We start from the raw sequence: 26,461 nt of genomic DNA, 5'->3' as shown, positions 1-26,461 counted from the left end.
GAATGGGGAGCATGGGGCAGAGGAACCAGGAGACACAGCAGCTCTGCAGCCCCCTCCCTGTGATCAAAGCCCCCGCTCTGTCCTGGAATGTTTGGGGAAACCCGGGTGCCCCCGGTGTGGGCATTTGGGAAGGCTCTGAGGACGCCCAGCTCCCTGGGGAACAGGGCCCTGGACCGAGACTGTGCTACTACCTCCACTTCCCTGGGTGTCCACAGAGCAGGGGACATGCTGGGGGAGGTGGCCCAACTTGCGAAGCACCGCGGGGGGCTGCTTGGGGCATCCGGCAACTAAGCCCAGTCGGTGACTTCCAGGGGAGCAGGGTGTGGATGGTCCAGGCCATCCGCCCACGGCCCAGCAGCCCAAGGCTGTGACCCCAGCTCTGCTGTGACGGGCCAGGCTGTGTGTGTGACAAGGCTGTGATGGCCCAGGGCCCAGCTGGGGTGCTCATGCACAACTGGGACTTGGCTGGGGACCAGGTGGAGGCCACCTGAGGGCTCGGGGCAGGGGAAGATGAGGGAGCCCCCAGACTTGCCATCTCCACCTCTGCCCAGTGCGGTCGGCTTTGCCTTCCAGTTTTTCTTTTCTGAACCCAAGGTATTTTATTATTGTTATTTTAGAGATGTTCTTGCTCTGTTGCCCAGGCTGCAGTGCAGTGGTGGGATCACGGCTCACTGCAGCCTCGACCTCCTAGGCTCAAGTGATCCTCCTGCCTCAGCCTCCCAAAAAACAGACCACAGGCACTGGCCCCACACCCACCGAACTTATTTTTTTTAGAGATGGGGTCTTGCCACGTTGCCCAGGCTGGCCTCGCCCTCCTGGGCTCAAGCAATCCTTCCGCCTCAGCCTCCTGAGTAGTTGGGGCTTCAGGTGCAAGCTATGGGACCTGCTCTGAGCTGTGAGTATCTGAAACGTGACCGCTGTGGTGTTCCCACTTATGGATTCCCGCCTCGCTGGCATAACCCTCCTGGCCACAGACTGTGCCGTCCAGCTCTGCAAAGACAAGACTTACCCCTTAGCCCCCAGAGTTGGAAAGACACAGAAGCAGGTGCATGGAGCAGAGCCAGGCGTGCGTAAGGTGCAAAGCAGGCCCCATGGCAGCGGCCACAGCCACACTGGCCTGGGCTGGGTGGGAATGGGACAGGAGGGGCTGGAGCAGATGGCACAGCCCTCGATGTCCTGTCCAAATGGAGGTGAGGACGAGGCGGATGTCTGGCCACCCATAGGCCTCGGGAAGCAGGGTCACAGGTTCTGCTGACCAGCGTCCTTCGTGGAGGACTAAGACTAGGGAGGGACGCTCCCAGGGCACGAGGGGAGCTCCCGAGAAACTCACAGTCGCGGGAGAAAACATCAGAGCACTGGGACTGAAGAGGCGGGGAGCATCCACTTGTCTTGCTCGGGAGGTGGGGACACAGCCAACAGCTATCCCTGAGGCATCTCTGAGCACTGTTGGAGGGTCCAGGAAGCGCCCCCCCGACCCTGCACCCCCGATCAAGACTTTGCCATGTTGCCCACAGCCAGGGGAGTGGGGCCGCCAGGGAGGGCAGGCACAGGCAGTCCCCAAGGCCATGAGGACATGGCCGAGCTTCCAGCAGCTGCCCTGGTTCACCTGGTTCACTTGTGTCCAACAGGAACCCCCAGAGACTCTGCCTAGGAAGCTGGAGTGAGCCCGGCCTTCCCCTGTGGATGAGAGGGTGGGCAGCTGCTGACCCCTAGCCCCGCCCCGGCTGCCTGTGCGCACAGGGCCTGCCCTGACTTTCCGGACTCTCTGACCAGCGGAGCCCGGTCCTTGATGGCCAGAGCTGAGCAGGGAGGGGAGGGAATGTTCCAGAATGATGACAGGTGAGAAGCATGCAGGAAGCAGAAGTCTCTCAGACCCCCTAGGCCGGCCTGGCTGGCAGAACTGGTTCCCAGCCCTTTACTCCCCCACCCCCCGCCCCCACAAGGACCTGAGCCCCAGTCCAGGGCCTGGTGTGGCAACAGCCCGAGGGCTGGACCCTGACCCGCCGTCCCGCCGTCCTTGGACCAAAAAAGCACAGGAGCCAGTGACCAGGCCAGGGAGCCTCTCTCTTTTTCTGTTTCCTTTTAATGACCTCATTTCAAAGAAGAGCCGTCTCCTGACAAGGGACGTTTCCCAGAAAGGAGACGTGTTAGTGCAACAAAGACCAGGCCCTGGCAGCCACGAAAGCCCTCCAGATGCCTTGAGGATGCCGTCTCTAGCCGGGTGGGCCACGACCGGGTGGGGACAGACAATGACAAGAGGCAAGACAGCCGCTCAGCCACCCTGCCAGTCCCAGGCACTGTGCCAGAGCCTGCCCCATCCTGTGCCGGGGGCTAAGGCACCAGGGCGGCGGGAGCGCAGGCCAGACTGGGCAGTCGCAGTGCCGGGCCTCAGCAGACCTGCGGCTCGGGCTCGCAGCCCCCGACCTGCAGCCCCTTGCTCAGGAGGAAGGCGTCCTGCTTGGGGTCACGGCCCAGGAAGCGCTTCAGCATGGCGCTGGCATCCTCGGAACCGCCGGGTCTCAGGATGCAGCTTCTGTAATCCATGCCGACCTGCCGAGGAGACAGGGCACTGTGGCCGGGTGGGGACCCAGGGAGGAAGGCAGAGGACCCCAGGAGTCTGCACACCCTCGCCCAGGGGGGCCTCGGAGCAACCCCTTCCAGGCTCCCAGGGAGGCCTGGGGGCCGCCTGCATCAGCACAGGTGGGAGAGCGCAGGTGCCTTTCATCAGAATCTCAGAGCGGGGGGCGGGGGGGAACTGAGGGGCCAGCAGAGCCCCGAACTCCCCAAACTCCCGAGGTGGCTCCCGCCATCAGCCCCCACTGAAATCCCAGGCTGAGCCCATGAACAGAAGTGGCTGAGCCTCCGGCTGGACAATGTGGAAGCCGCTCGCGCTCTGGGCCGCCCTAAAGGCCCAGGTTTGAGCCCAGCCCTGTGACTGTGGGACTACGGGCAGGTGAGGCAGATGAGACTGCGAGGCGCCGGTGCCAGCCACCAAGGAGACCCCGACGCCCTAGAGCCCCGCAGGAGCCTGCGCGGACTGCAGGCTGCAGAGCCAGGGAGCCACAGTCCCAGCTCCCACCCGGGGGACTCCACCTCTACAGCCCCCGGCCGGTCCTCAGAGGTGGGACCCCCTCACCTCAGCAGCAGGGGGAGCTGCTGGAGGCTGCCTCTGGAGGGGGGAGGTCCCTGCTGGGCTGTGAAGACAGGGGGCTTGTCGAACCATTGCTCCCCCAGGTCCTGGCCTCTGCACCTCTATAAAGGGAGCGGCTGAGTGCCTGCTTGGTGGCTCCGAGGTACCTGCAGGCTGCCCAGTGCAATGTTGCACCCAGGCAGGGCAGGGCCGGCCCTCAAAGCTGGTAGCCACCTGTTCCTTGTGAGGGACTCTGGCGGCTGTCCCGAGCCTGGGTCACACCAAGTCAGCGGGAGGCACAGGCTCACATGGCGTAACGGCCGCACTTCATAGTGAGGAAACTGGAGGTTGGAGGAGTAAATGAATGGCAAACGCCAAGCCTTCCCCAGAGAAGGGTCTGTCTCAGCCCATGGCTCTGAGGCTGATCACGCAGATCCCGGAAGGACTCGTATGGGAAGACACGGAGCTCCCAGCACTCACAGCCCGAGGCCTGAGGGGCCAGTGTGGAGCTTCCTGCAGGGCCCAGGGAGGAGCTGTGGGCAGCACCGCACCAAGACCAGCAGGTGCCTCGGCCGGGACGGCTCACCCGGCACACCCAGGCCCAGGTCAAAGATGTGCTTTTCTCGGCCCCACCCTGCTGTTCAGGACACCCTCCCTGTCCCCGGTCCCCGTGTACCTTGCCGTTCAGGATGCCCTCCCTGTCCCCGGTTCCCGCGTACCCTGCCGTTCAGGACGCCCTCCCTGTCCCCGGTCCCCGCGTACCTTGCCGTTCAGGACGCCCTCCCTGTCCCCGGTTCCCGCGTACCCTGCCGTTCAGGACGCCCTCCCTGTCCCCGGTCCCCGCGTACCCTGCCGTTCAGGACGCCCTCCCTGTCCCCGGTCCCCGCGTACCCTGCCGTTCAGGACGCCCTCCCTGTCCCCGGTCCCCGCGTACCCTGCCGTTCAGGACGCCCTCCCTGTCCCCGGTCCCCGTGTACCCTGCCGTTCAGGACGCCCTCCCTGTCCCCGGTCCCCGCGTACCTTGCCGTTCAGGATGCCCTCCCTGTCCCCGGTCCCCGCGTACCTTGCTGTTCAGGACGCCCTCCTGCTTGAAGCGCGTGTGGAACATGTCCATGGAATACACCTCGCTCCACAGGTACCCGTAGTACTGGGCGTCGTAGCCACCTGCCAGATGGCCGAAGGTTGCAGGCATGTTGGTTCCTGGGACGGACACATGGCAGGGTTCACACTGTAGCCCCCACCCCATGCTCCTCCTCCAGGAGAAGACAACCAGCCAGACTCCTGAGACCCCTGCCCGGAACAGGGAGAAGCTGGAGGATCACGGTGAGGGCTGAGACCAACTGGATACTTCTAGAACCCGAGCCAGCCACAAAGCGAGGGCCACAAGTCTCCGCCCCCTCTCCTGGAAGGACAGGAGCTCATTTAACGGGGTTGTCAGCTGCCACAGAGCAACGTCCCCATTATAAGACTGCGTCAATAAAGCAAGGCACGCCCACACAACAGCATAGGCCACGCTGCTGAAAACGCTTTTGGAAAGATTTTTGAAGTCTATGGAGTGTTAAGCCAGCAAAACACCACCCATGTTAAAATCATGCTGTATTTCCAAATTCTGGATCCTCGCAAGCGTGTGTGAACACACATGCACACAGGACAACAGGTGTGCATGGAAACAGGGCCCACTTCTCATCATTACGATCAGAAATTCCTAGGCCTTCCTGTACTTCTCCAGGCTTTTTACAAAGCATGTGTCATACATTTCAATCAGGAAAACGCCAGCTTCATTCAAAGCAGAGGCTCCAGGGAACACACTCCTCCTGGGGGCTGGGGCCGCACACCCGTCCCCGACCCTGGGCCTGCAGCTGCATCTCAGCTGGGGCTGTCCCCCAAGGAGCCTGGGACGCGCTCCGTGGCTCCCCAGCAGGGACTCCTGCACTTGCTAAGTGAAGCATGGGGACCAACTCCCTTCACCTTCCCAGGGAAGCAGCTGAGGCCCCAAATTCCAGAGTGTGCCCGGCTCAAGGGTGGCTACCTGGCGTGGCCGGGACCCCGAGGATCTCCTGGCAGAGCCGCGCATACTCCTCGGCGGGGTCTGCGTCCGTCTGCGTGTGCAGGGCCTGGTCCACCTTGGCGAGGACGATCTGGCGCAGGTTGAAGAGGCCTGGGCGGGAGGGAAGGAGGGAGCTGGCCTCTGCAGCTGCCCCGGCCCACTCTGCCCAGAGCTCCGACCCCCACCCGGGGCACATGCCAGGCCCCAGCTGTGTGCCACCACCCCTGAGGTTAGCGCCCTTCCCCGGACGGGGCGGATGCACCTGTGTTGGCCTGCCGGGACTCAATGAGCTTCTCCAGGAGCTCCCGGGGCACCGCGCTGCCTGTGCGGTAGTGCCGCGACATCCGCAGCAGCGGCTCCTGCTCCCACACCCAGTTCTCCAGCATCTGCGACGGCGCCTCCACAAAGTCCCGCTCCACGTGGGTCCCGCTGAACATGGCAAACTCCGCCTGCAGGGATGGGGCAGATCCTCAGAGTGCCCAGGCCCTGCCTAGCCCGTTCCCGCTGGCCTGGCCCGTGTCAGCTGCCACAGTGCAAACAGGGCGAGTGCACAGGTGATGCGCTGGGCCTGGCCCTCCCACCCCAAAGCTGGAAAACGACCCGGACCCGGAGGCCCCTGGGCTGCTGCTGGCTGCTGGTGCCAGCAGGACACACCTGAAGATGCCGGCCACATGACCCCGTCCCTGGAGGCCACCCACGCTTCTCCCCTAGCCACAGAGCTGCTGCTCCCTGAAAGCTCCGCACCCCGAGGGGTTGGGACCTGGGGACGGCCAGGTCCGGGTGGGGACGCTGTGAGGCATGCTGCATCTCCCCGCTCGTGTGTGTGTGGAACCTTCCCTAAAAGCACAGCCCTTGACTGAGTCCCACTGGAACCATGGCTGGCAGCCAACGGCGAGGGAACTCCTGGGTGATCCTCAAGGTCCTCTCTGCAACACCGAGGCTTTTCCGTTCCAAGGACCACGCAGCCACGCTCGTCCCGACGGAATGCATCAAGGGACTCGCCGTGCCAGGCGCCGGGGACACGCAGAAAGCAGCATGCAAAGCAGGCTTGCAGGCACGTGCATGGGCACCTGTGCGAGCACCTGTGTGGACGTGCACACGCGTGTGCTGGCTACGAGTGCTGTGCAAACAGTGTGGCAGGGAAGCCAGGAAAGGTGGACACACGGTCGATCTTCATTCCTGGACTCCGTGTTTTCAAACTCGCCTACTAAGATCCACAGAAACCCCAGAGGCCAGCACTGCAGCGCCCCTCAGCAGACCGTCCTCAGACGGGCCGCACTCTGTCTTCTCGCTGCGGCTTATTTTATGAGCAAGCGTCCTTTTCTCAGTCCAGTGGGGGCACGATGTTTGCATCTTTGTGCTCTTGGTGATTTTGTGTTTAAAAGGCCCCAAGCGTTGTGCAGAGCACTGTCTCGTCTCCTTCAGCACCAGGAGGCCATGATGTGCCTCACGGGGACACCCTGTGTGTGCAAGCTGTGCTCAGGTGTGGGTGACAGAGCCACAAGCCATGTGTTCAACGTGAACCCGTCAGCGCTGTACAGCAGTAAGGTGTCTTGAACCCGAAACACACACAGTAAGGTTCTGGAATGATCAGTTGGCGAACATGTGACCAGAGGCTCCTGGGAACCCAGCCCTGGGTCCCCTCGGAGGGACAGGTCTGCATGCACTTCTCAGGGTTCTCAGTGACTTCATAGGACAGAGCCTTTCTGAGGAGCAATTGCTGACTGTGTGCCAGGAAAGATGCTTGCAACAAGATGGCACCATGTTGGCCAGGCTGGTCTTGAGCTCCTGACCTCAGGTGATCTACCCGCCTCGGCCTCCCAAAGTGCTGGGATTACAGGCGTGGACCACCACGCCTGGCCAGGATGTGACTACTTAGAGACAGGATGTCTAAGGAGGTCACTACGGTCAAGTGAGGTTGTTGGGCGGGCCCTGATCCGGCATGACTGGGGTCCCTGTAAGAAGACGAGATGGGGACCCACACAGAAGGACGACCACATGAGGATGCAGGGAGGTGGTGGCGGCCACAAGCCAAGGAGGGACCTCGAGGGAGCCAACCCTGATGACACCGTGACCTCCGACTCCAGCCTCTAGGACCATGAGGAAATACACGCACCTTGTGTAAGCCCTGGTGTGTGGTGTTTTGCTGGGGCAGCCCCAGGACACGGGCATGACAGGGAGTCACCATCTTTGGGTGGCACTGGATGAAGGAGCCACCGGGCGGGTGCAGAGAGAGCCGGAAGCCAAAGCCCCAGGCTTGGGCCTCGCTGACCACAGGCAGCCCCTGCCCCTGCCCCTGCCCCTGCCCGGGCCCGCACCCACCTGGGAGCAGAGCTGGTGCATCACGTGGCCAAACTCATGGAAGTAGGTCTCCACCTCGTCATGCTGCAGCAGCGAGGGCGCGTCGGCTGTGGGCTTGGTGAAGTTGGCCACCATGGCCGCGATGGCGATCTGGCGACTCCCGTCCTGCCGCAGGCAGCCCGGCTGCAGGCCAAAGCAGGCCGCGTGCCCATACTTTCCTTCCCTGGGGAGGGAGGCAGCGTCAGGCTCCGCAGGGACTAGAGACACCACAAGAGTCCCTGACTCCGCATCCCTCAGCCCACCTGACTGCTAACCCAGACCGCTGGGCACCTCTGAGGTTCTAAACCTCCCTCTCAGCAGAGGTGGCTTGGCGCAGGGCAGCATGAAAACCACGGCCAGGCCCCGGCTGCCATCCCTCCCCTAAACGACTCTGGCCTGGGCAGAGCTGCGCCCTGTCCGGGTGGCTGAGTGAGACTGGAAACGGGGACAGCTGCATTTTCGGCCCCTGTGGTGTGCCCACGGGTGTTACGTCTCGGGGTTCACCCCCGAGGCCCCATGGAGCAGGCAACGACTTCCTTCCCATCTCAGACGGGAACGCCGGGCTCCGAGGAGACCCAGGGCCGGGGTGCGCCCCCCGCCCCCGCTGCCCTCACCCACCGCGGGTACAGGTCCAGGTAGAACTTGCCGACCACCTCCCCCGAGGCCGCGTCCCTCGCGGTGTAGAGCCGCACGTCCTCATGCCAGGCACTGGCGCCCTCCTCATGGTGGAAGGCCAGCCCCAGGATCTCCTGGTAGATGCCCAGCAGCCCGTGCGTGACCACCTGCACGGGGAAGTACTCCTTGAGCAGGTTCTGGTCCACGCGGTAGCGCGTCTCCTCCACCTGGTTCATGTAGTAGCGCATGTCCCAGGCATGGATGCGGCCGTCGAAGGGCAGGCCCCGGCGCTCGCATTCCGCACGCTTCAGCTCCAGAATCACCGCACGCTCCTGCTCCCCCAGGGGCTTCAGCTTCTGCGCCAGCTCATCTGTGGGGAGGGCAGAAAGGTGGGCCTCTCGCCTTGCGGGCTCCTCCATGGCTCTGGGCTCGCCCGCCCGCGGCCGCGACTTCGTCAGGCTCCCCATTCGGAAGGGAGGGCCCGCAGTTCCCAGCAACCCCTTGAGGGGCCGAGCATCCTCGCGCTCAGGGTGAGGGGGCGGCGGGGCCGGGTGCAAGCATGGGACTGACCCCAGGGCCCGGGCGCTTCCCTGTTCTGTAAGGGTCCCTCTGGGGGAGGGAGCCAGGGCAGGCGTCAGAAGTCCCTCTTCATGGAGGAAAAGGACAGGGCTCTAGGGGTAGCACCGACTGTCCCCTGGGGCGACCCTGAGAACCTTCCCCACAGGGACCCTGGTGGAGGAGGAAGGAAGGGCTACCTAGGAAGGTGGCCACGGTCTGGCTGGTCTTGGCCATGTTCATCTCCAGGACATAGTCGGCGTGCGTGTGGAACCCCAGCAGGCGGGACTTCTGGGCCCGCAGCGTCACCAGCTCCTTGAGGATAGCGCAGTTCTCCTGCAACCGACACCACCACACTGTCACCCAGGGGCGCCACTCCCTCCACCTCCAGGGCCAGCATGCCCTGTCCCAGGGCCAAAGGCTCATATCCAGCTCCGTCTGACCTCTGGTCCCTGCCCCTCTCGGCCTGTGTTACTACACAACTCCTCTGGTCATGCCACCAGTGTCATCATAATCCCAAGTCCTTTTTGGAACCAGAAGGGGTGCAGATGACTCTAAGGCCTCACACGGAACGTGGTGTGGGGACCAGGGGCTGTCCGAGGAGCCTCCGAGGGCATCACTGCTGCATGTGGGGACACCCCCATGTCCAGGCCTTGGTTCCCAGTCTCACAGGCTCTGCCCATCGCCACCGGCACATGACATGCACACAGCCTCACTTCTGAGGACTGGCACTGCCGACCAAGCCAGTGGGGGTGGGGGAGGACGCATGAAAGCCACATGAGGCGTTTACAAGGAGAAACAGAGGCCTGTTCAGGACAGATGTGCCCACCAGCTGGGTCCACAGGAAACCCAACTGTAACCAGCAGGTGCGTGCAGAGCAGCCAGCCAAATAGGGGCCAGGCCGACCGCCAGCAGCAAGGTCTCTGAGGCGGCACATCCCCCGGGACCTGGAACTCAGCCCGCCCGTGTGCGCCCTCTTGGCCTGGCCCTCACTCTGCCACTAGGACCCAAGCCTGGGGACCAGGACGGGATTGCCCAGTTGACCTTCCAAGGCGCAGTGGGGAAGTCGAGGTGTGCCCAGTTCACAGGTCCACCTACTTAGGCTTAACAGCAACCTGAATTCACAGCCAACATGTAGAGGGCAGGCCACGCCCCATCTGAGCAGACTGAGTTCCCGGTCCCTGAACAGCGAGGAGCACCCCCCCCGCCTTGCAGTGATCGGTGCCCACCTGTCCCCCCATTGGTACCCACCTGTCTCCCACCCCCCACAGTGATGGGCGCCCACCCGTCCCCCCAGTGGTGCCTGCCCATCCCCCTGCAGTGATGGGAGCCCACCCGCCCCCCTGCAGTGATGGGCGCCCGCCCGTCCCCCTGCAGTGATGGGCGCCCGCCCGTCCCCCTGCAGTGATGGGCACCCGCCCGTCCCCTTGCAGTGATCAGTGCCCGCCCATCCCTTTGCAGTGATCGGCGTGTATTCCCCTTTCGCCAGCCGCACAAGCACCAACATGGTGTCGTCAGGGGACCAAGAGGCCCACTCCTAGAGCCCCTGCCTGTTCCAGATGGCGAATGGGAGACGTGCAGAGACCACCTGACCGACCACACCATGGCGCCGTGGACAGTTACATGCGTCCCTGTGGGAACAGCCGTCTGATGCCAGTCACAGCGAGAAGGCCCAGTCACAACCCACCTGTGGACCCAGGCTCAGGTCCGGGCACCATCATTTAAGACAAAAGGAATGATCTGGGCTGACACACCTGAGGGGCGGCTCCAGATAAGGGAGGGACGAGACGTGTGCGCGGCCAGATGCTCAGAGCAGCAGCAGGAGGCTCAGCTTGGGAAGGATGAACTGGGCCCTGAGCTGTGGCCCCAGGGTCTGGGTGGAGCCCAGCAGACACCTCCAGGGCACGGCAGAGCCCCACAGGGAGGCCTCTGCTGGCCACTGGGCCTGGCCAGGGAGATTGGGAGGCCATCCAAGTGCAAAGCCTGGAGGTGCCTCACACGCATGGAGCAGACGGGCCCCACAAGCTCCAGACCCACTGTTCCGGGGCCCCCCGGCCGTGCCTTCTCACCTCCTTGCACCGGCAGTTGAAGGCCTCCTCCACTTTCCTCCTGGTCTCAGGCACGTGGCATTTCTTCAGGAGGGGGAAGTAATGGGGGTACTTGAGGGTGACCTTCAACTTGCCGTCCTCCATCTTCTCCAGGGAGTTCAGAAAGTCCTCGGGGAGCCCTCCTATGGGGACAGAACCAGGGTGGCTTTGACAGGACTGATGGGCCCACAGCCTGCACACAGCGTGTGAGGGAAGGGGTGGGTTTCCCCTCTGCCTGGAAAGCTACAAAGGGGCCCTCAGCGAGCAGCCACAGCATGGCCACCTCCCGCTGCAATTCTCACATCCCCCGTCTAACCCCATCAGGAAACACCCTGGCTCCCCTACAGCCTGGCCACCACCTGCCACGTTTCTCACGTCCTGCCTCTAACCCCACCAGGAAACCCCCCAGCACCCTCAGAGCAGGATCTCCTGCCCCAGAGAGGTTAAAGCTAAATCCAGCCCAACCCCCGGACAGCGTGGGCTTCCAGGGCGCCGTCACCAACCCCATGTGTGAAGGGAGGAGGGTGGTGGGAAGGGTGGCCCGGCCACTGCACAAGGAAACCAGCGTTAGAGGCAGTGCCTCCCAACAAAGACAAAAACAGCAGGACAGCCAAGCATGCTGGGCCCTGGGTGGAGAGGGAGGCCCCGCGTGGAGGGGGAGGTCCTGCTTTGCTTTTCCTGAAGAACGACCCCCAGGCAGAGCCTCCCACTCAGAGCTGAGATCTCAGCACGCAGCCCCACGGCTCAGCCACTTTCAAGTGTGTGCCTCCAGAGAGACCCAATTCCTACTCCCAGAGCTTCTCACTGGAGCCCTGCTGTCCCTTCTCCACCCACAAAACTCCTGGCAGGACACAGTTCACCCCGCTGCCCGGCAGCCACACCCTCCCACCTGGCCCCTGCCCGACAGCCTCAAGAGAAGTGGGGGCGGCAGCATCCCGGACTGAAACCCTCTGGGGTTCCTACCTCATGGCTCGGGAGACGCCAGGGCCACCGTGCCTCAGGCTTGCAGCTTCAACGCAAAGACTGGTTCACCTCAACCCCGGGGCGGTCAGGGTGGAAAGAATGATCGGGAGCTCACTCCGACCCCAGGGGAGTCAGGGTGGAAAGAATGATCGGGAGCTCACACGGACCCCAGGGCAGTAGGGGTAGAAAGAATGATCGGGAGCTCACGTTGACCCCAGGGTGGTCAGGGTGGAAAGAACGATCGGGAGCTAACGCCAACCCCAGGGCGGTCAGGGTGGAAAGAATGATCGGGAGCTAATGCTGACCCCAGGGCGGTCAGGGTGTAAAGAATGATCAGGAGCTCACCCCGACCCCAGGGCAGTAGGGGTGGAAAGAATGATCGGGAGCTCACGGGGACCCCAGGGAGGCAAGGGTGGAAAGAATGATCCGGTTGGGGGGCCAGAGGCAGATGGGGGAAATTTTGGGAGGCCAGCCCGTGGGTGTGGGTGGTGATGAGGGAGCTGAGAGTCCTGTGGCCGGCAGAGCCCCCGCCTTCCCGTTTGTACCCCAGCACCAGCGCGGGCCTGGCAATTGTCTGCCGAGTGACTGCAGCATGAGGGGGAGGCCTCCCGGGACCTGCACATCGTCCTTTCCAAGGACCACAGGCCTTCAAACAGCAGTTCTCCATCTCGACAGTGTGTCACCCAGGAGTGACGGCTGGCGGTCGGAGACGGGAGTTAAAGGACAGCAAGGGAGACGGCTGGGGGGCCCAGCAGCGCTGGACTGGAAGAGAAGCTGCAAAGTGGACTCATGAAAGTTTTTATTTTTTTAGAAAAAGGGTCTTGCTCTGTTGCCCAGGCTGCAATGGATAGTTCACGAATGCATAGTTCACGTTCACTGTGGCCCTGAACTCCCAGACTCAAGCAATCCCCCTGCCTCAGCCTCCCGAGTGGCTGGGACCTCAGGTGTGTGCCGGCATGCCCCGCTGCACTTGTGGATTTGATATACAGACACAGAACAGAAGAGTATGTGTGTCCATGTGTGGTGCAGAGATGCGTGTCTGCTTCCTAACTGTTAACAGTGCCCAGGAATGCTGCTCCCCGGCAGTGGTGAACACATCCGGTGCCTAAGTCACCCTCCACTCAAAGGCGCCAGGTCTCCTCCAAGAAATGGAGCATCTGAGGGCTGGGGCAGGGAGAGCATGGGACGAGCCTGCGACATCACATGTCCAACAGTAAGAGCGGGCTCAGAGGCCGAGCCTGCGGTACCGCGCACCCCACAGTAAGAGTGGGCTCAGAGGCCGAGCCTGCGGTACCGCGCACCCCACAGTAAGAGCGGGCTCAGAGGCCGAGCCTGCGGTACCACGCGCCCCACAGTAAGAGCGGGCTCAGAGGCCGAGCCTGCGGTACCGCGCGCCCCACAGTAAGAGCGGGCTCAGAGGCTGAGCCTGTGGTACCATGTGCCCCACAGTAAGAGCGGGCTCAGAGGCTGAGTCTGTGGTACCATGTGCCCCACAGTAAGAGCAGGTTCAGAGGACAGCAGGTGCATGACAAGGACACAGGGATTGTTCGGAGGGACTCCCGAGGGTCCATGTGGGACGATTTGAGCACTGGGATAAATGATAATGAATGATAACCCGGGAATAAGACAGAAGCCTCATGCACATGGACAGAAACAAATCAGTAAGAAGACAGGCAAGGAGGGAAGGTTCGGAGTCACGGCAGGACGACTGATGCCCAGAGGGTGAGGGCGGCAGAAGTCATCCATGGACATGGCAACTAGTGCATGACAATGTGCGAGTGATGGACACTCACAGGTCTCTGCTCTGGTTGGGTGCGTCCCCTCCAAAATGCACCAGGAACTTAATGCCAGAGATGGTGGTGTCGGGAGATGCGGGTATCGGGAGGTGTTGGTGTCGGGAGGTGGGGGTGTCAGGAGGTGTTAGTGTTGGGAGGTGGGGGTGTGGGGAAGTGTTGGTGTTGGGAGGTGTTGGTGTTGGGAGGTGGGGGTGTCGGGAACTGGGGGTGTTGGGAGGTGTTGGTATTGGGAGGTAGGGGTGTCGGGAGGTGGGTGTGTCGGGAGGTGTTGGTGTTGGGAGGTGGGTGTGTCAGGAGGTGGGGGTGTCCGGAGGTGGAGGTATTGGGAGGTGGCGGTGTCCGGAGATGGTGGTGTTGGAGATGGCGGTGTCCGGAGGCGGCGGTGTCCGGAGGCGGCAGTGTTGGGAGATGTGGGTATTGGGAGATGTGGGTATCAGGAGATGGCAGTGTTGGGAGGTGGCGGTGTTGAGAGGTAGCGGTATTGGGAGATGTGGGTATTGGGAGATGTGGGTATCGGGAGATGGCAGTGTTGGAGATGGTGGTATTGGGAGATGGCAGGATTAGGTACTGGGGCCTTCAAGAGGCAGCTGGGTCATGTGGGCTCTGCCTTCAGGAATGGATGAATCCATTCATGGATTCATGGATGAAGGGACTGATGGGTTAATGTGGCAGAGGGCCTGGGGCTTTGTGAGGAGGAGAGACCTGGGTGGAACTGGCTCACTTAGCCCCCTCCCCTTGCCATGTGACACCCTGGCCGCCTCAGGGCTCCAGAGTCCCCACCAGTAAGAAGGCTCTGGCCAGATATGGCCCCTCGACCTGGGACTTCTCAGCCTCCAGAGCTGTGACAAGTTAATTCCTTTTCTTATAAACTACATGGCCTTAGGTTTTCTGTTGTAAGCAGAAGAAAAGGAACTAAGACCATCGCAAGGCGTCTCCTGAGAAATGACGGACCACAAAGGGAAACAGGTCCCGGGGCAGCAGCAGCGGACAGCCCTGGAGACTGTCACCCAACGCGCTAGCCACCCGCATGATGGTGTCACCTGGCCACATGGGACTCAAGCCACCTGCACGGGAGACCCCTCAGGCCCGACAAATGGAACGGCACCCCAAAGAGTTAGACACCAAAATCCACAAACATTCAAGTTTGCAGGATGGCAAACGTGAAAAGAAACAGGCAGCTGAAACGCCGACAAGAACAAAACTGGCTGAAACCAGCTGGAACCCACATGAGCCAGCAGAGTCTGTGCAGAACCAGCTGGCTGATGCCAGATGAACTTCCACCGCGCTTCATACAGACTTCCCCAGGATTCACACCCAGGACTCACAAGCTGGCACGGACAGATAACTGCGTGCCCAAGGACCTTCCAGACCTCCCCTTTCCTTCCAACAATCACCTGCTAATCCCAGAATCCACCTCTGCACCTTCTCTCATGAAAGTACTGCCTGAAAGCTGGCACAGGAGGCAGATTTGAGCTGGACACCCAGTCTCCTTGGGAGTCACTTGCAATGAGAAGCTTTTGTTTCCTCAAATCCTTGGTGCCATGGCATTGGCTTCTAGAACATCAGGCACCAAGTCCTTCTGCTTGCTAACACGAGCAGGCAGGAGAAGCAGCCCCACGGGGACAGTGCGGGTGGCCACGGGGACGGTGCTGGTGGCTGCGGGATGGCGTGGGTGGCTGCGGGAATGGTGCGGGTGATCAGTGCACCCACTGAGGGGCAGGCTGGGAAACGTGCTTTACGGCAGATTGTAGCCCGTCGTCTCTCTTGAGTGCCAGAAGCTGAGGGTAGGATGTGCTGCCCGAGACATGGGAGGGCTGAGCAAGTGGCTGGCAGCCAAGCTTGGCAGTGCCCGACCTGCGAGTGTTCCCTCAGGAAACATACGCCCAGGTGACCACACATCAAGCCACCTGCGGAGGCCTCTGGCCATGAGGGCCTTGTCCCCACCCACCACCTCAGAGGCAACTACATTCAGAGTCTAGAACTGGAGGTTATATTCTATAGCACCCATCAGAATATTCCGGCCTGCCTGGGCACGGTGGCTCATGCCTGTAATCCCAGAACTTTGGGAGGTTGAGGCGGGCAGATCCTGAGCCCAGGAGTCTGAGACCACCCTGGCCAACACGGCGAAACCGTCTCTACTAAAAATAAAAAAATTTGCCAGGTGTGATGGCATACGTCTGTAGTCCCAGCTACTCAGGAGGCTGAGACAGGAGAATCACTTGAACCCGGGGGGACGGAGGTTGCAGTGAGTGGAGGTCGCACCACTGCACTCCAGCCTGGGCAACAGAGCAAGACTCCATCTCAAAATAAATAAATAAATAAATAAAATTAAATAAATAAAGGCAGGCAGGAAGTGGGGTCTCAAGGGAAAATTGTGGTTCCCTCAGGGCCATGGCTGAGACTGGCGCCCTTGGCCACCCCATCCGGCCTGGGCTTCCGCCACCGCCAGGGACATTTTCTATCAGGGTGGAATCTTGGTGGGACAGACCATGGCCCTCCCCAAGGAGGGCTCAGAGCTTTTGGCTGTAAACGGCCCTGGAGCGCTCCCGGTGAGGAAAGTCCTCAGCCCAGGGCGGTCAGGTCCACGTACTTCGGCCTCCCGCCGCCCTTCAGCACAGAAGCCCACAGGAGGAAGCGGCGGCCCCCAAGGGCCTGGCAGGCCTGCACTGAGTCCCAGGACCGACGGCCACCCGTGCCCCACCGCCCGGCCCCTACCTAGCTCCTGGAGCGTGAAGGGCAGGAAGGTCGTGTCCTCGTTCAGGTTCTTGTTGAAGTCGATGCACAGAAGGCTCAGCTTCTTCTTGATGCGTTTGATGTTCTGGAGGGAAAGGCGGGGCGTGAGGGGAGGGAGAGACCGGGGCGGGCTCCGCGGGGAGACGCAAGGCCTGGGAGCGCTCTCACCGAGGGCTGAGGGATTTCCCCAAGAACCAGGCCGAAAGAAGAGGCAACCAAGGAGGAAAGAGTGAGACGGGAGGCGGAGGACAGACAGACACGGAGGCCACGAGGCTGTGCAGTGCGGATTTCAACACTGGCTGCGGCCTCCAAAGCTGGGTGACCTCGGGCAACCTCAGGGATGTGCTCTGGTCTGTCAGGTGTGGCCCTGGCCAAGAGTGCTCCAGACCCTCCTATCCATTAAGGAATCACCTTCAGAGCCTGCAGCCTAAGCTTTTCAACATTCTTCTGAGACAGGGACTCACTCTGTTGCCCATGCTGGAGTGCAGTGGCATGATCTCGACTCACTGCAGCCTCAACCTCCCAACTCAATTGATCCTCCTGCCTCAGCCTCCTGAGTAGCTAGGACTACAGGTACACACCACTACACCCAGCTAATTTTTGTATGTTTGGTACAGACAGGGTTTCACCATGTTGCTCAGGCTGGTTTCGAACTCCTGGGCTCAAGCAATCCTCCCACCTCAGCCTCCCAAAGTGCTGGGATTACAGGCATGAGTCACTGTGTCTGGCAGCTTTTGAACATTTTACCCCTTATCTGGTAAAGCTGGTTTTAGAAACAGCTAAAACTCGACCCTGGTGATATGGGATATCAACAAAGGAACTGAATCTTGAGTGGTCCCTCTGGTGGCCTTGAAGGCTGGGAGGTGACCACTATGTGACAAGGACCTGGCTTGAAGACACATGACACATGACAGGCTGGCAGCAGGGCTGTACTTTGACTCAGATTCTCCTGCTGGAAGCTCCGCCAGGCGGGTCTGGAGCCCAGCTCCATGGGGCCAGAGCAGGAATGCTCATCCGCAGGACAGAGGGCGGCAGCGGGGGGAAACTGTGCCCAGGACTTTGCAGGGAGCCTGTATCTTGTCAGGCAGGCCCCGGTTCAGAACCAGCTGAGGGCTTGCTGGGCCTCTCCTGGGAACAGGCCCCATGCTGGGCAATTCCCAATGTCTACCCCTCTTGCCATCTCACATAACAAACCCAGCCATGCCAGGGAAGGCTCTGGAGACTCAATGAGCACACAGCGCTGGCCCTAAGGGCCACGGGGACGCGCTGGAACTCCGCTCGCCAGCATCCGGACCTCGCACCTTTGCCGCGCTTCTGTCCTCCAGGCGGGGCTGCCTCTGCTCCCTCCTTGCTTGCTGGCTCTTGTGGGAGAGTTTGTGGCTTCTACCATACACATGATCACACATGCTGGGCATGCAACAAGCCGAAGGGGTTTTAAAAATAACTGTGGTACAGTGGCTCACACCGGTAATCCCAGCAGTTTGGGAGGCCAAGGCGGGTGAATCACCTGAGGTTAGGAGTTTGAGACCAGCCTGGCCAATATGGTAAAACCCTGTCTCTATCAAAAATAAAAAAAATTAGCCAGCTGTGTTGGCAGGTGCCCGTAATCCCAGCTACTCCAGAGGCTGAGGCAGGAGAATCGCTTGAACATAGGAGGCAGAGGTTGCAGCAAGCTGAGATCACACCGTTGCACTCCAGCCTGGAAGACAAGAGTGTGACTCCCTGTCTAAATAAATAAATAAATGCATAAATAAAAATAAAAATAACTGGCTCTTGTCCGCTGCGGCTGAGCTGAGGACCTCCAGTCTCCGAGTCCTGAGACGGACCCTGACTCCGCTTTCGTCAGTGCTGGTTTCACTGACAAACCCACCTGGCCTCTCTGAGTCTTGGTTGCCTCAGCCATAAGGTGGAGACGCCCCCTAACCAGGACAGCGGTGGCTTTATGGAACCGGAACAGGGACAGCCACGGGGCTATGGCTGCAGCCTGGGACCTGATTGAACTGTGTGCTTTCTTTCCTGTACAGATGCTCCCTGACTTAGGACAGGGGTATGTCCCAATAAACCCATCGTGAGTTGTGAATATCATAAATCACAAATGCATTTAATAGGAGCGAACATCACAGCTTAACCTGGCCTGTCTTAAGCGTGCTCAGGAACTCACAGCAGCCCACATTCTGGTGAGATCGCCGAAGGCAAAGGCTATCGGATATGAGGTGTTGGGTATCTCATGTAACTTCGGTTTTCAGTTTGCCTGCGCCATTGCAGGCTGGCTGGTAGCTGTGGCTGGCGCCCAGCGTCACAGGACAGCAAGTGCCCAAGTGGCCGGCCTGGGAAAGATCAGCATTCCAAGCACGGTTTCTACTGAACACACACCACGGTCACACCATGGTGAATCAGGGGCCTGTATTCTGATGCTTTGACATTTGGGTGCCTTGCTGGCCCTCGAGAAATGGCCCCTCCCAGAGACAGCCAACAGCTTGCCTGCAAACATCTTTCACGTGCAAATCAACCAGTCTCGAGCCCCTACACTCTGGGGCACCATCCACCGGCCCCCATTACCCTAGGGCCAGGCACCTCATGAGGGGCAGCCCCCATGCCAGGGCTGGCTGAGATGGTCCAGCCGGCCAACCCCGAGCCCACTCCCCGCTACACCCATGCCTTCACAAGGGACCCCAGCGAAGGCCCTGCCCAGAGCACACCTCCTGACCCAGCCGTGCTTCCCTTGTGGCGAGCTGCCAGTTCCTGGGAACTGTGACACGCATCTTTCCAGTGGCGGTCGCCACTGCTCTGTTGGTGCCGCTGAACACTGGGCTTCTGCTGACACACTACGCTTGACTTCAGCGCTGCGCTCCCAGCTCTGCACCAACTAACTCACGTCACCCCTGAGACGCCCACATCAGGCACACCGGGCAGTGGGTGGAGGGGCTCCCCTCGTTACCTCTGCGCCCCATGTCTGTGTGGACCTGCCTTGCCAGAGTTCAGGTCCTCAGGCAGCAGAAAGATGGACATCAGGCCGGGGGTCAGCCCTGAAGCGGGGATGCTCCCGAGGAGGCAGGGGCAGGGGGCCACAGAAGCTCCACTGGCCACGCCCAGCACTCCCCGCACCCAGTACTCCCTGAGCCCAGCACTCCTCACAACTGAGCACTCCCCAGGACTGAGCACTCCCCGTGCCCAGTACTCCCCATGCCGAGTACTCCCCAGACCGAGCACTCCCCACACCCAGTACTCCCTGGGACCAAGCACTCCCCCCACCCAGCACTCCCCAAGCCCAAGCACTCCCTGAGCTCAGTACTCCCCATGCCCAGTACTCCCCGGGACCGAGCACTCCTCACACCCAGCACTCCCGGCACCCAGCACTCCCTGTGCCCAAGCACTCCCTGAGTCCAGCACTCCCCGGGACCCAGCACTCCCTGAACCCGGCACTCCTGGTGCCCCAAGCACTCCCTGAGCCGAGCACTCCCTGAGCCTAGCACTCCCCGCACCCAGCACTCCCCCTGCCCTGCACTTCTCGCTCCCAGCACTCCCTGGGACTGAGCACTCCCTGTGCCCAGCACTCCCCAGGATTGACCATTGCCCACGCCCAGCACTCCCTACACCCAGCACTCACTTCCTGAGTCTCTCTGGGGAGGTGAAGCCCATTTCTCCGGCCCAGCTTGATTAGCCGCTCCAGGTACCGCGCAGCCTCGGGCCTCAGTGAGTCCTTCTGAACTTTCTCCTGGAATAAAAACATCAAAGTATGTAGGACGCGGGCCAGTGCAGCCGCTCCAAAGAGCAGTTTGGCAGTTTCTTAAAAACCTGATCATCCGGCCCCCATGTGACTTGGCAACTGCACTCCTAGGCATTTATCTCAGAGAAATGGCGGCCTGTCTCTACATAAACCTGTGCAAACGCTCTCTTTGTTGGGAAGAGCCCCACGCTGACATCAGTCCAGAGCTCCTTCACCAGTGCGATGGCTGAATGGGAATTAGATTGCTGGTGGTCTCCAGGTCGGTATCAGGGTGTAGATGACACCGTAGTTTTGCAAAACGTCACCACTGGGGACCTGGGCAAAGTTGGCAAAGGCACTCGATTCTTTCCTGCACCTGCATGGGAACCTCTCATTGTCTCAACAGAAACTCTGGAAAGTGGAGGTGGGAGGATTGCTTGGGCCCAGGAGTTCGAGACAAGCGTGGGCAACGTTGTGAGACCCTGTCTGTATTTAAATAAAAAGAAATAACAATCCACGGCTATCATGGGTCACCCTGATCTGGATTTACCAAAGCACTAGGGCTGCATGTTCCTGAGACTGTGGGACACATCAGCACATTCCCGGGGGTCCTCGCCTAAGAGGATGAACAGCAGCAGGAGGGTCTCTGGGTCTCTCCTGATCATGTGACATCAACAGCAAAGGCCCCACTGCATACTGCGAGGAGCATCCGGGGGAGCAGGAGCCCACGCGGCCATGCCGCCAGGCCCTGCCAGCTCACGCCATGTGGGGATGGGGTGTTTGGGTCACACTAGGATGGCCAGGAAAGGAAATGAAAGTGCACATGTGTGGCCGGGCGTGGTGGCTCAGGCCTGTGATCCCAGCACTTTGGGAGGCCAAAGGCGGGCGGATCACCTGAGGTCAGGAGTTTGAGAACAGCCTGACCAACATGGCAAAACCCTGTGCCTACTAAAAATACAAAAAATGGGCCGGGCACAGTGGCTCACACCTGTCATCCCAGCACTGTGGGAGGCCGAGGTGGGCGGATCACTTGAGGTCAGGAGTTGGAGACCAGCCTGACCAACACGTTGAAACCCCGCCTCTAATAAAAATACAAAAATTAGCCGGGTGTGGTGGCGGGCGCCTGTAATCCTAGTTACTTGGGAGGCGATTTGCACTCCCCGCAGGGCCCCTCACCTGGAGCCACACGATCCTCTGGTACACGTCCTCCCTCATGCTCATCTCCACGTCGAACTCAGAGAGCTTCTTGTCGGCCTCTGTGCTGGCTGTCCGGATGTCCTTGGAGGGGGAAACATGCTGGGGGAAGTCAAGGATATTCCTCTGAACTAAAACAGGGGAGACCAGGGAGACAGGTGTGAGAACAGGCCCCAGTACAACTGGCAGGTGTTGCCCGGACCCCTCTCCCAGGCCTGTCTGCTGAATCCCCCCGTGAACTCTCTCCTGCCTCAGCCTCCCAAGTAGCTGGGACTAGAGGCACATGCCACCGTCCCCTCCAGGCTGGGCCCTGGGATGGAGAAAGGAGGTGCTGTTGCCTGTGTCCTTGGAGATCTTACAGACTGAAGAAAAATAAGGATTCAACTCAAAGCCCTCCAAGCCAAGGAGGACCCAACAGAGCTGGGTACGACGAAACAGAGGGTGACGGAATTCCATTCCAGAGAGAGCTGCAGCTGCCGATGGTCACACTTAAATGCAGAAACTACTTACAATTTCCTGAGCACATCTGTGCTTTAGGTTGAGTAGAGGAAGTGTCAGTGGCTAGAAAAGCATAAGCTTTAGGCCAGGTGTGGTGGCCAAGCCTGTAATCCCAGCACTTTGGGAGGCCGAGGCAGGCAGATCACTTGAGGTCAGGAGTCCGAGACCAGCCTGGCCAACAAGGTGAAACCCCATCTCTACTAAAAATACAAAAATTAGCCAGGCGTGGTGGCGCGTGCCTGTAATTCCAACTACTTGGGAGGCGGAGGTAGGGGAATAGCTTGAACCCGGGAGGTGGAGGTTGCAGCGAGTTGAAATGGTACCACTGCACTCCAGCCTGGGTGACAGAGTGAGGCTCCATCTCAAAAAAAGAAAAAAAAAGAAAAAAAAAAAAGCTTTAAAATGGAGTCATCCCATGACCCCCAAGACTCCAGTGCCAGGATCCAGCCAGGAGACATGAACACACATCCACACAGGAATCTGCACACGTGCACTCACAGCAGTGCGACTCGCAATTGACAAAAGGTCCATCCACGAGTGAATGGACTGACAAGATGTGGCCTCTGCCCAGTGGAACACGACTCAGCCATGAAAAGGAACGAGGCTCTGGAATAGGCTGCGGTGTGGATGCAGCCCGAGGATGTCACATGCAGAGAAAGAAGCCAGACACAAAAGGTCACACACTGTGTGATGCCATTTGTTTTTTTTTGAGACGAAGTGTCACTCTGTTGCCCAAGCTGGAGTGCAGTGGTGCAGTCTCGGCTCACTGCAACCTTCAACTCCTGGGTTCAAGCGATTCTCCTGCCTCGGCCTACCGAGTAGCTGGGATTACAGGCGCACGCCACCACGCCTGGCTAATTTTTGTATTTTTAGTAGAGATGGGGTTTCACTATGTTGGCCAGGCTGGTCTTGAACTCCTGACCTCATAATCCATCTGCCTCGGCCTCCCAATCTGCAGGGATTACAGGCATGAGCCACTGCACCCAGCCATGTGGTGCCATTTCTACGAAATATCCAGGACAGGCCCATCCACAGAGACAGGAGGGGACGCGTGGGTGCCAGGGCTGGGGACAGGGGAGATGGAGTGTGACCACTTAAGGGTATAAAGTTTCTCTCTGGGGTTATGAAAATGCTCTAAAATGAAAGAATGGTGACAGGTGAGCAATGCTGCAAATTTATTAAAAACCACTGAAGTGTCTGGTTTTTTTTTTGTTTGTTTGAGACAGAGTTTCACTGCTGTTGTCCAGGCTGGAGTGCAATGGTGTGATCTTGGCTCACCGTCACCTCCGCCTCCCGGGTTCAAGTGATCCTCCTGCCTCAGCCTCCCGAGTAGTTGAAATTACAGGCATGCGCCACCACGCCCGGATAATTTTGTATTTTTAGTAGAGACAGGGTTTCTGGATGTTGGTCAGGCTGGTCTTGAACTCCTGACCTCAAGTCATCCGCCCACCTCGGCCTCCCAAAGTGCTGGGATGACAGGTGTGAGCCGCCGCCCATCCTGAAGTGTGTGGTTTAAATGGGTGAACTGTATGTTATGCAAATCATATCTCAATGGAGCAGTTTAAAAAAACAAATTAGCCAGGCACGGTGGCACACACTTGTGCTCTCAGCTACTTAGAAGGCTGAGGCAGGAGGATCGCTTGAGCCTGGGAGGTTGAGGCTGCAGTGAGCCATGACAGCACCATGCACTCCAACCTGGGTGACAGAGCGAGACTCATTCTAAAAAAACAAAAAACAAAAAAAAACCCCTAATAATAATAAAATTTTTTTTAAAAAAGCATATACTTTGCAGCAGAAAGACCTGAATTCAAATTGCAGTCTGGTCACTACCTCAATTCTGGGTCAACAGAAATGTCCCCAGGCCTCGGTACGTTTGGAGGAGGCTCCGCACGTCTGGAGGAGGCTCCGTGCATTTGGAGAAGGCTCCGTGTGTTTAGGGAGGGGGGTGGGCTGGGCACGGTGGCTCATGCCTGTAATCCCCACACTTTTGGAGGCCAAGGCAGGCAGGAAGCTTGAGCTCAGGAGTTCTAGACCAGCCTGGGCAATATAGCAAGACCTCATCTCTACTAAAAATTAAAGATGGCTTGAGCCTGGGAGATGGAGGCTGCAGTGAGCCATGATCACACCACTGCACTACAGCAGCCTGGGTGACAGAGCAAGACCCTGTCTCAAAAAAACAACAAAAAAGCCCGTAGTGGGGGCTCTGGGCCAGGCCTGACGCTAGGGCTGAAGACAGAAAGAAAATCGGCTCTGTCCTCTCGGGATTTACGGGCGACCGATTAGACAAGCGACTGCAGGGACGACAGTGTCAGTACCGTGCAGGGACTAATCCAGGCAGCTGGCATGGGGACAGGAGGAGGAGGAAAGGCTCCTGGGCGAAGTGGACTTAATCTGTGATCAGAGAGAAGCCAGGCATTCAGCAGAGCACAGGGCGAGGGGCGCGAGGGGCCAGCTGGAGAGGCCCTGGCTGGGGGAGGGTGCCAGCCACGAGGAGACTGCGTGTCCAGGCACAGACGGTGCAGGGCGCTGAAGACCACACCGAGGATGCTGGGCGTCACCCTGAGGGAAGCGGAAAGGCCCCGAGGGGAGCACTGGGGCCGAATTCAGTTTCCTTTAACGCTGGTCTCGCCACCATGTGAAGGAGGAGAGGAAAGGCCGCAGGAGGGGAAGGCGGGGCACGGGCGGGGGAAATGACGCCTGGCACCGCTGGGCGCCCTAAGAGGGAACTGGTATCACCTGAGCCTCATGAGACTCCTACGGGAGGGACAAGGGGCCACGTGGCCGAGGAGGGGAAACCGAGGTCATACTGGGCTCTAAGCCAGTTGTCGGAAGCCAGAGGGAGTGGGAAGAGGGTCAGGATTCCAATCAGGGGCTGCGGGGGCTGCAGGCTCGGGGTGCTTGCGGAGCTTCAGCCCTCCCTCCAGCCCCTGACCCAGACAGCAAACCCTCTGGAGGCCTCATGGCACGGGCCACGGAGGCCAACCCTTTCAGGGGATGCCTTGGGAACACGAGAGAAGCCCTGGGCTTGAACTCAAGGATTCTCGATGGTTCCCAGCAAAAAGACCTTCCGCTAAATGGAAGGGTGGGGAGTTGCCTCACTCAGAGCTCTCTGTGGAGACTCTCTGGGTCTCTTGGTCAGGCAGGTACACTGTCAGCCTTAGGCAGAGCTCGGGAAGCAGTGTCCCTAACCCCTGTCACTAGGCACCTCACTCCTCACCGTGAGCACAGGGACCCCAAGGAGAGGAGGAGGATTGGGCTGAGGGTGAGGAGGACGCCCAAGGTCACGAGGTCACCCCCGCTGGAGGGCGCAGAGGCAGAAGCCAAGGGGGCCAAGTTCAGTCATTCAGAGAGAAACAAATACCCGCCTTCCCGGGCCAGGGAAAGAGGCCAGACGGGGTCAGGGTTCAAGGCTGCTGGCTCTGGGAGAGGCTGGAGAGGCGTGCTGTTTAGACATATTTTCTCATCTCCGGCTCTCAGATCACACAACCAGGGAGTCCTTTGAATGGATGAGGCTGTGAAGCAGAGCGGAGCACGGGAGGAACTGCCTCTCTCCTACACCTCCAGTAACCAGCACCTGCCAGACGCCTCCGCCCAGCCATCTGATTTAGCCACCACGACCAGCCTGGGAGCAGGTGGCACTGCCCTGTGCTCAGGGGCAGGGTGCTGGTGACACTTCAAGCCAGGTTCTGAACCGGCTCCACGGGCTGGGCTATTCCTGCCTGCGGTGCCACCTCCCTCGGCACCTGCGGCCCACGCCCAGACCCTGCCTGGGACTTACCTGTGTAGGTGACCTCCACATCGGCCAGCGCCTTGAGTGTGCTCTCGTAGGACACGTCCTCAAACTCCTGGGTGCCGACCTGGTCGTACACGCGCTTGGTCTGCTCGATGAGCTCCCTGGTGCGCTCCTCTATCTGCTGGGCACTCAGGTCCCATCGCAGGTCGTTTACCACAGAGCACGGAGATGCCGCGTCCGCCATGTCTCCTGCACAGGCTGCACAGAAACAAAACCCAGTGCCAGGCGGGTCTGCTTTCGGTTCAGTTAGGGTCAAAGTCAGAAGGGCAGAGGGAAAGGAAGGGATCACCCGCTTCTCATCTAGAAGAGTGAGGTCCAGGGCTCTTGTAGGGAAGCACAGACTGACCAGTCCTCTAGAGCAGGAGGCTACTCTGCCATCAATCCCATCCAGGGGACCCTGGGTGACATCTAGGACACATGTGGCTGTCGCGGCTGCAGATGCTCCTGGCGTGGAGTGGGTGGAGGCCAGGGATCCTGCTTAGTACCCTGCAGTGACCAGGATGGCCCCAGCAGAGAACGATCAGCCCGGAATAGAGATGATGCTGCTGTTAAAAATCCCCCTGCCCGGCCAGGCTTGGTGGCTCACGCCTGTAATCCCAGCACTTTGGGAGGCCGAGACGGGCAGATCACGAGGTCAGGAGTTTGAGACCAGCCTGAACAATATGGTGAAACCCCATCTCTACCAAAAATACAAAAATTAGCTGGGCGTGGTGGCACGCACGCCTGTAATCCCAGCTACTCAGGAGGCTGAGGCAGGAGAATTGCTTGAACCCGGGAGGCGGAGGTTGCAGTGAGCCAAGATCGCGCCACTGCACTCCAGCCTGGGCGACAGAACGAGATTCCATCTCAAAGAGAAAAAAAAAAATCCCCCTGCCCTAGAGTGGAGACACCATGCACAGATCAGCCTGTACAAACCCCTGGGTGTTCACAAAAGGGGAAGTCCAGGACCACCCACGCACTGCTCAACTCCTGCCATGCCAGAGGGGAAAGGTGAGGTATGGGGG

At 59.9% G+C, this 26,461-nt stretch overlaps 1 protein-coding gene across 1 annotated transcript in view; it reads right to left on the bottom strand.

The window, feature by feature from the left end:
- Positions 1-2,065: 2,065 nt before the first annotated feature.
- The window catches only part of THOP1 (thimet oligopeptidase 1), a 28,613-nt gene continuing 4,217 nt past the window's right edge, over positions 2,066-26,461 (bottom strand). The window contains exons 2-13 of the mRNA XM_055371198.2: positions 25,443-25,655; positions 21,149-21,297; positions 19,874-19,981; positions 16,249-16,351; positions 10,757-10,917; positions 8,888-9,023; positions 8,136-8,502; positions 7,500-7,701; positions 5,440-5,626; positions 5,160-5,288; positions 4,194-4,330; positions 2,066-2,550 (exon numbers count right to left, since the gene is read on the bottom strand). Of these exons, the coding sequence (XP_055227173.1) occupies positions 2,389-2,550; positions 4,194-4,330; positions 5,160-5,288; positions 5,440-5,626; positions 7,500-7,701; positions 8,136-8,502; positions 8,888-9,023; positions 10,757-10,917; positions 16,249-16,351; positions 19,874-19,981; positions 21,149-21,297; positions 25,443-25,655 (2,054 nt within the window). The 3' untranslated portion in view covers positions 2,066-2,388. The remainder of the gene's footprint in view (positions 2,551-4,193; positions 4,331-5,159; positions 5,289-5,439; positions 5,627-7,499; positions 7,702-8,135; positions 8,503-8,887; positions 9,024-10,756; positions 10,918-16,248; positions 16,352-19,873; positions 19,982-21,148; positions 21,298-25,442; positions 25,656-26,461) is intronic.

Source organism: Gorilla gorilla, chromosome 20, assembly GCF_029281585.2.
Source record: "Gorilla gorilla gorilla isolate KB3781 chromosome 20, NHGRI_mGorGor1-v2.1_pri, whole genome shotgun sequence".
Taxonomy (NCBI): domain Eukaryota; kingdom Metazoa; phylum Chordata; class Mammalia; order Primates; family Hominidae; genus Gorilla; species Gorilla gorilla.
This window is presented reverse-complemented; position numbering and strand designations above follow the sequence as displayed.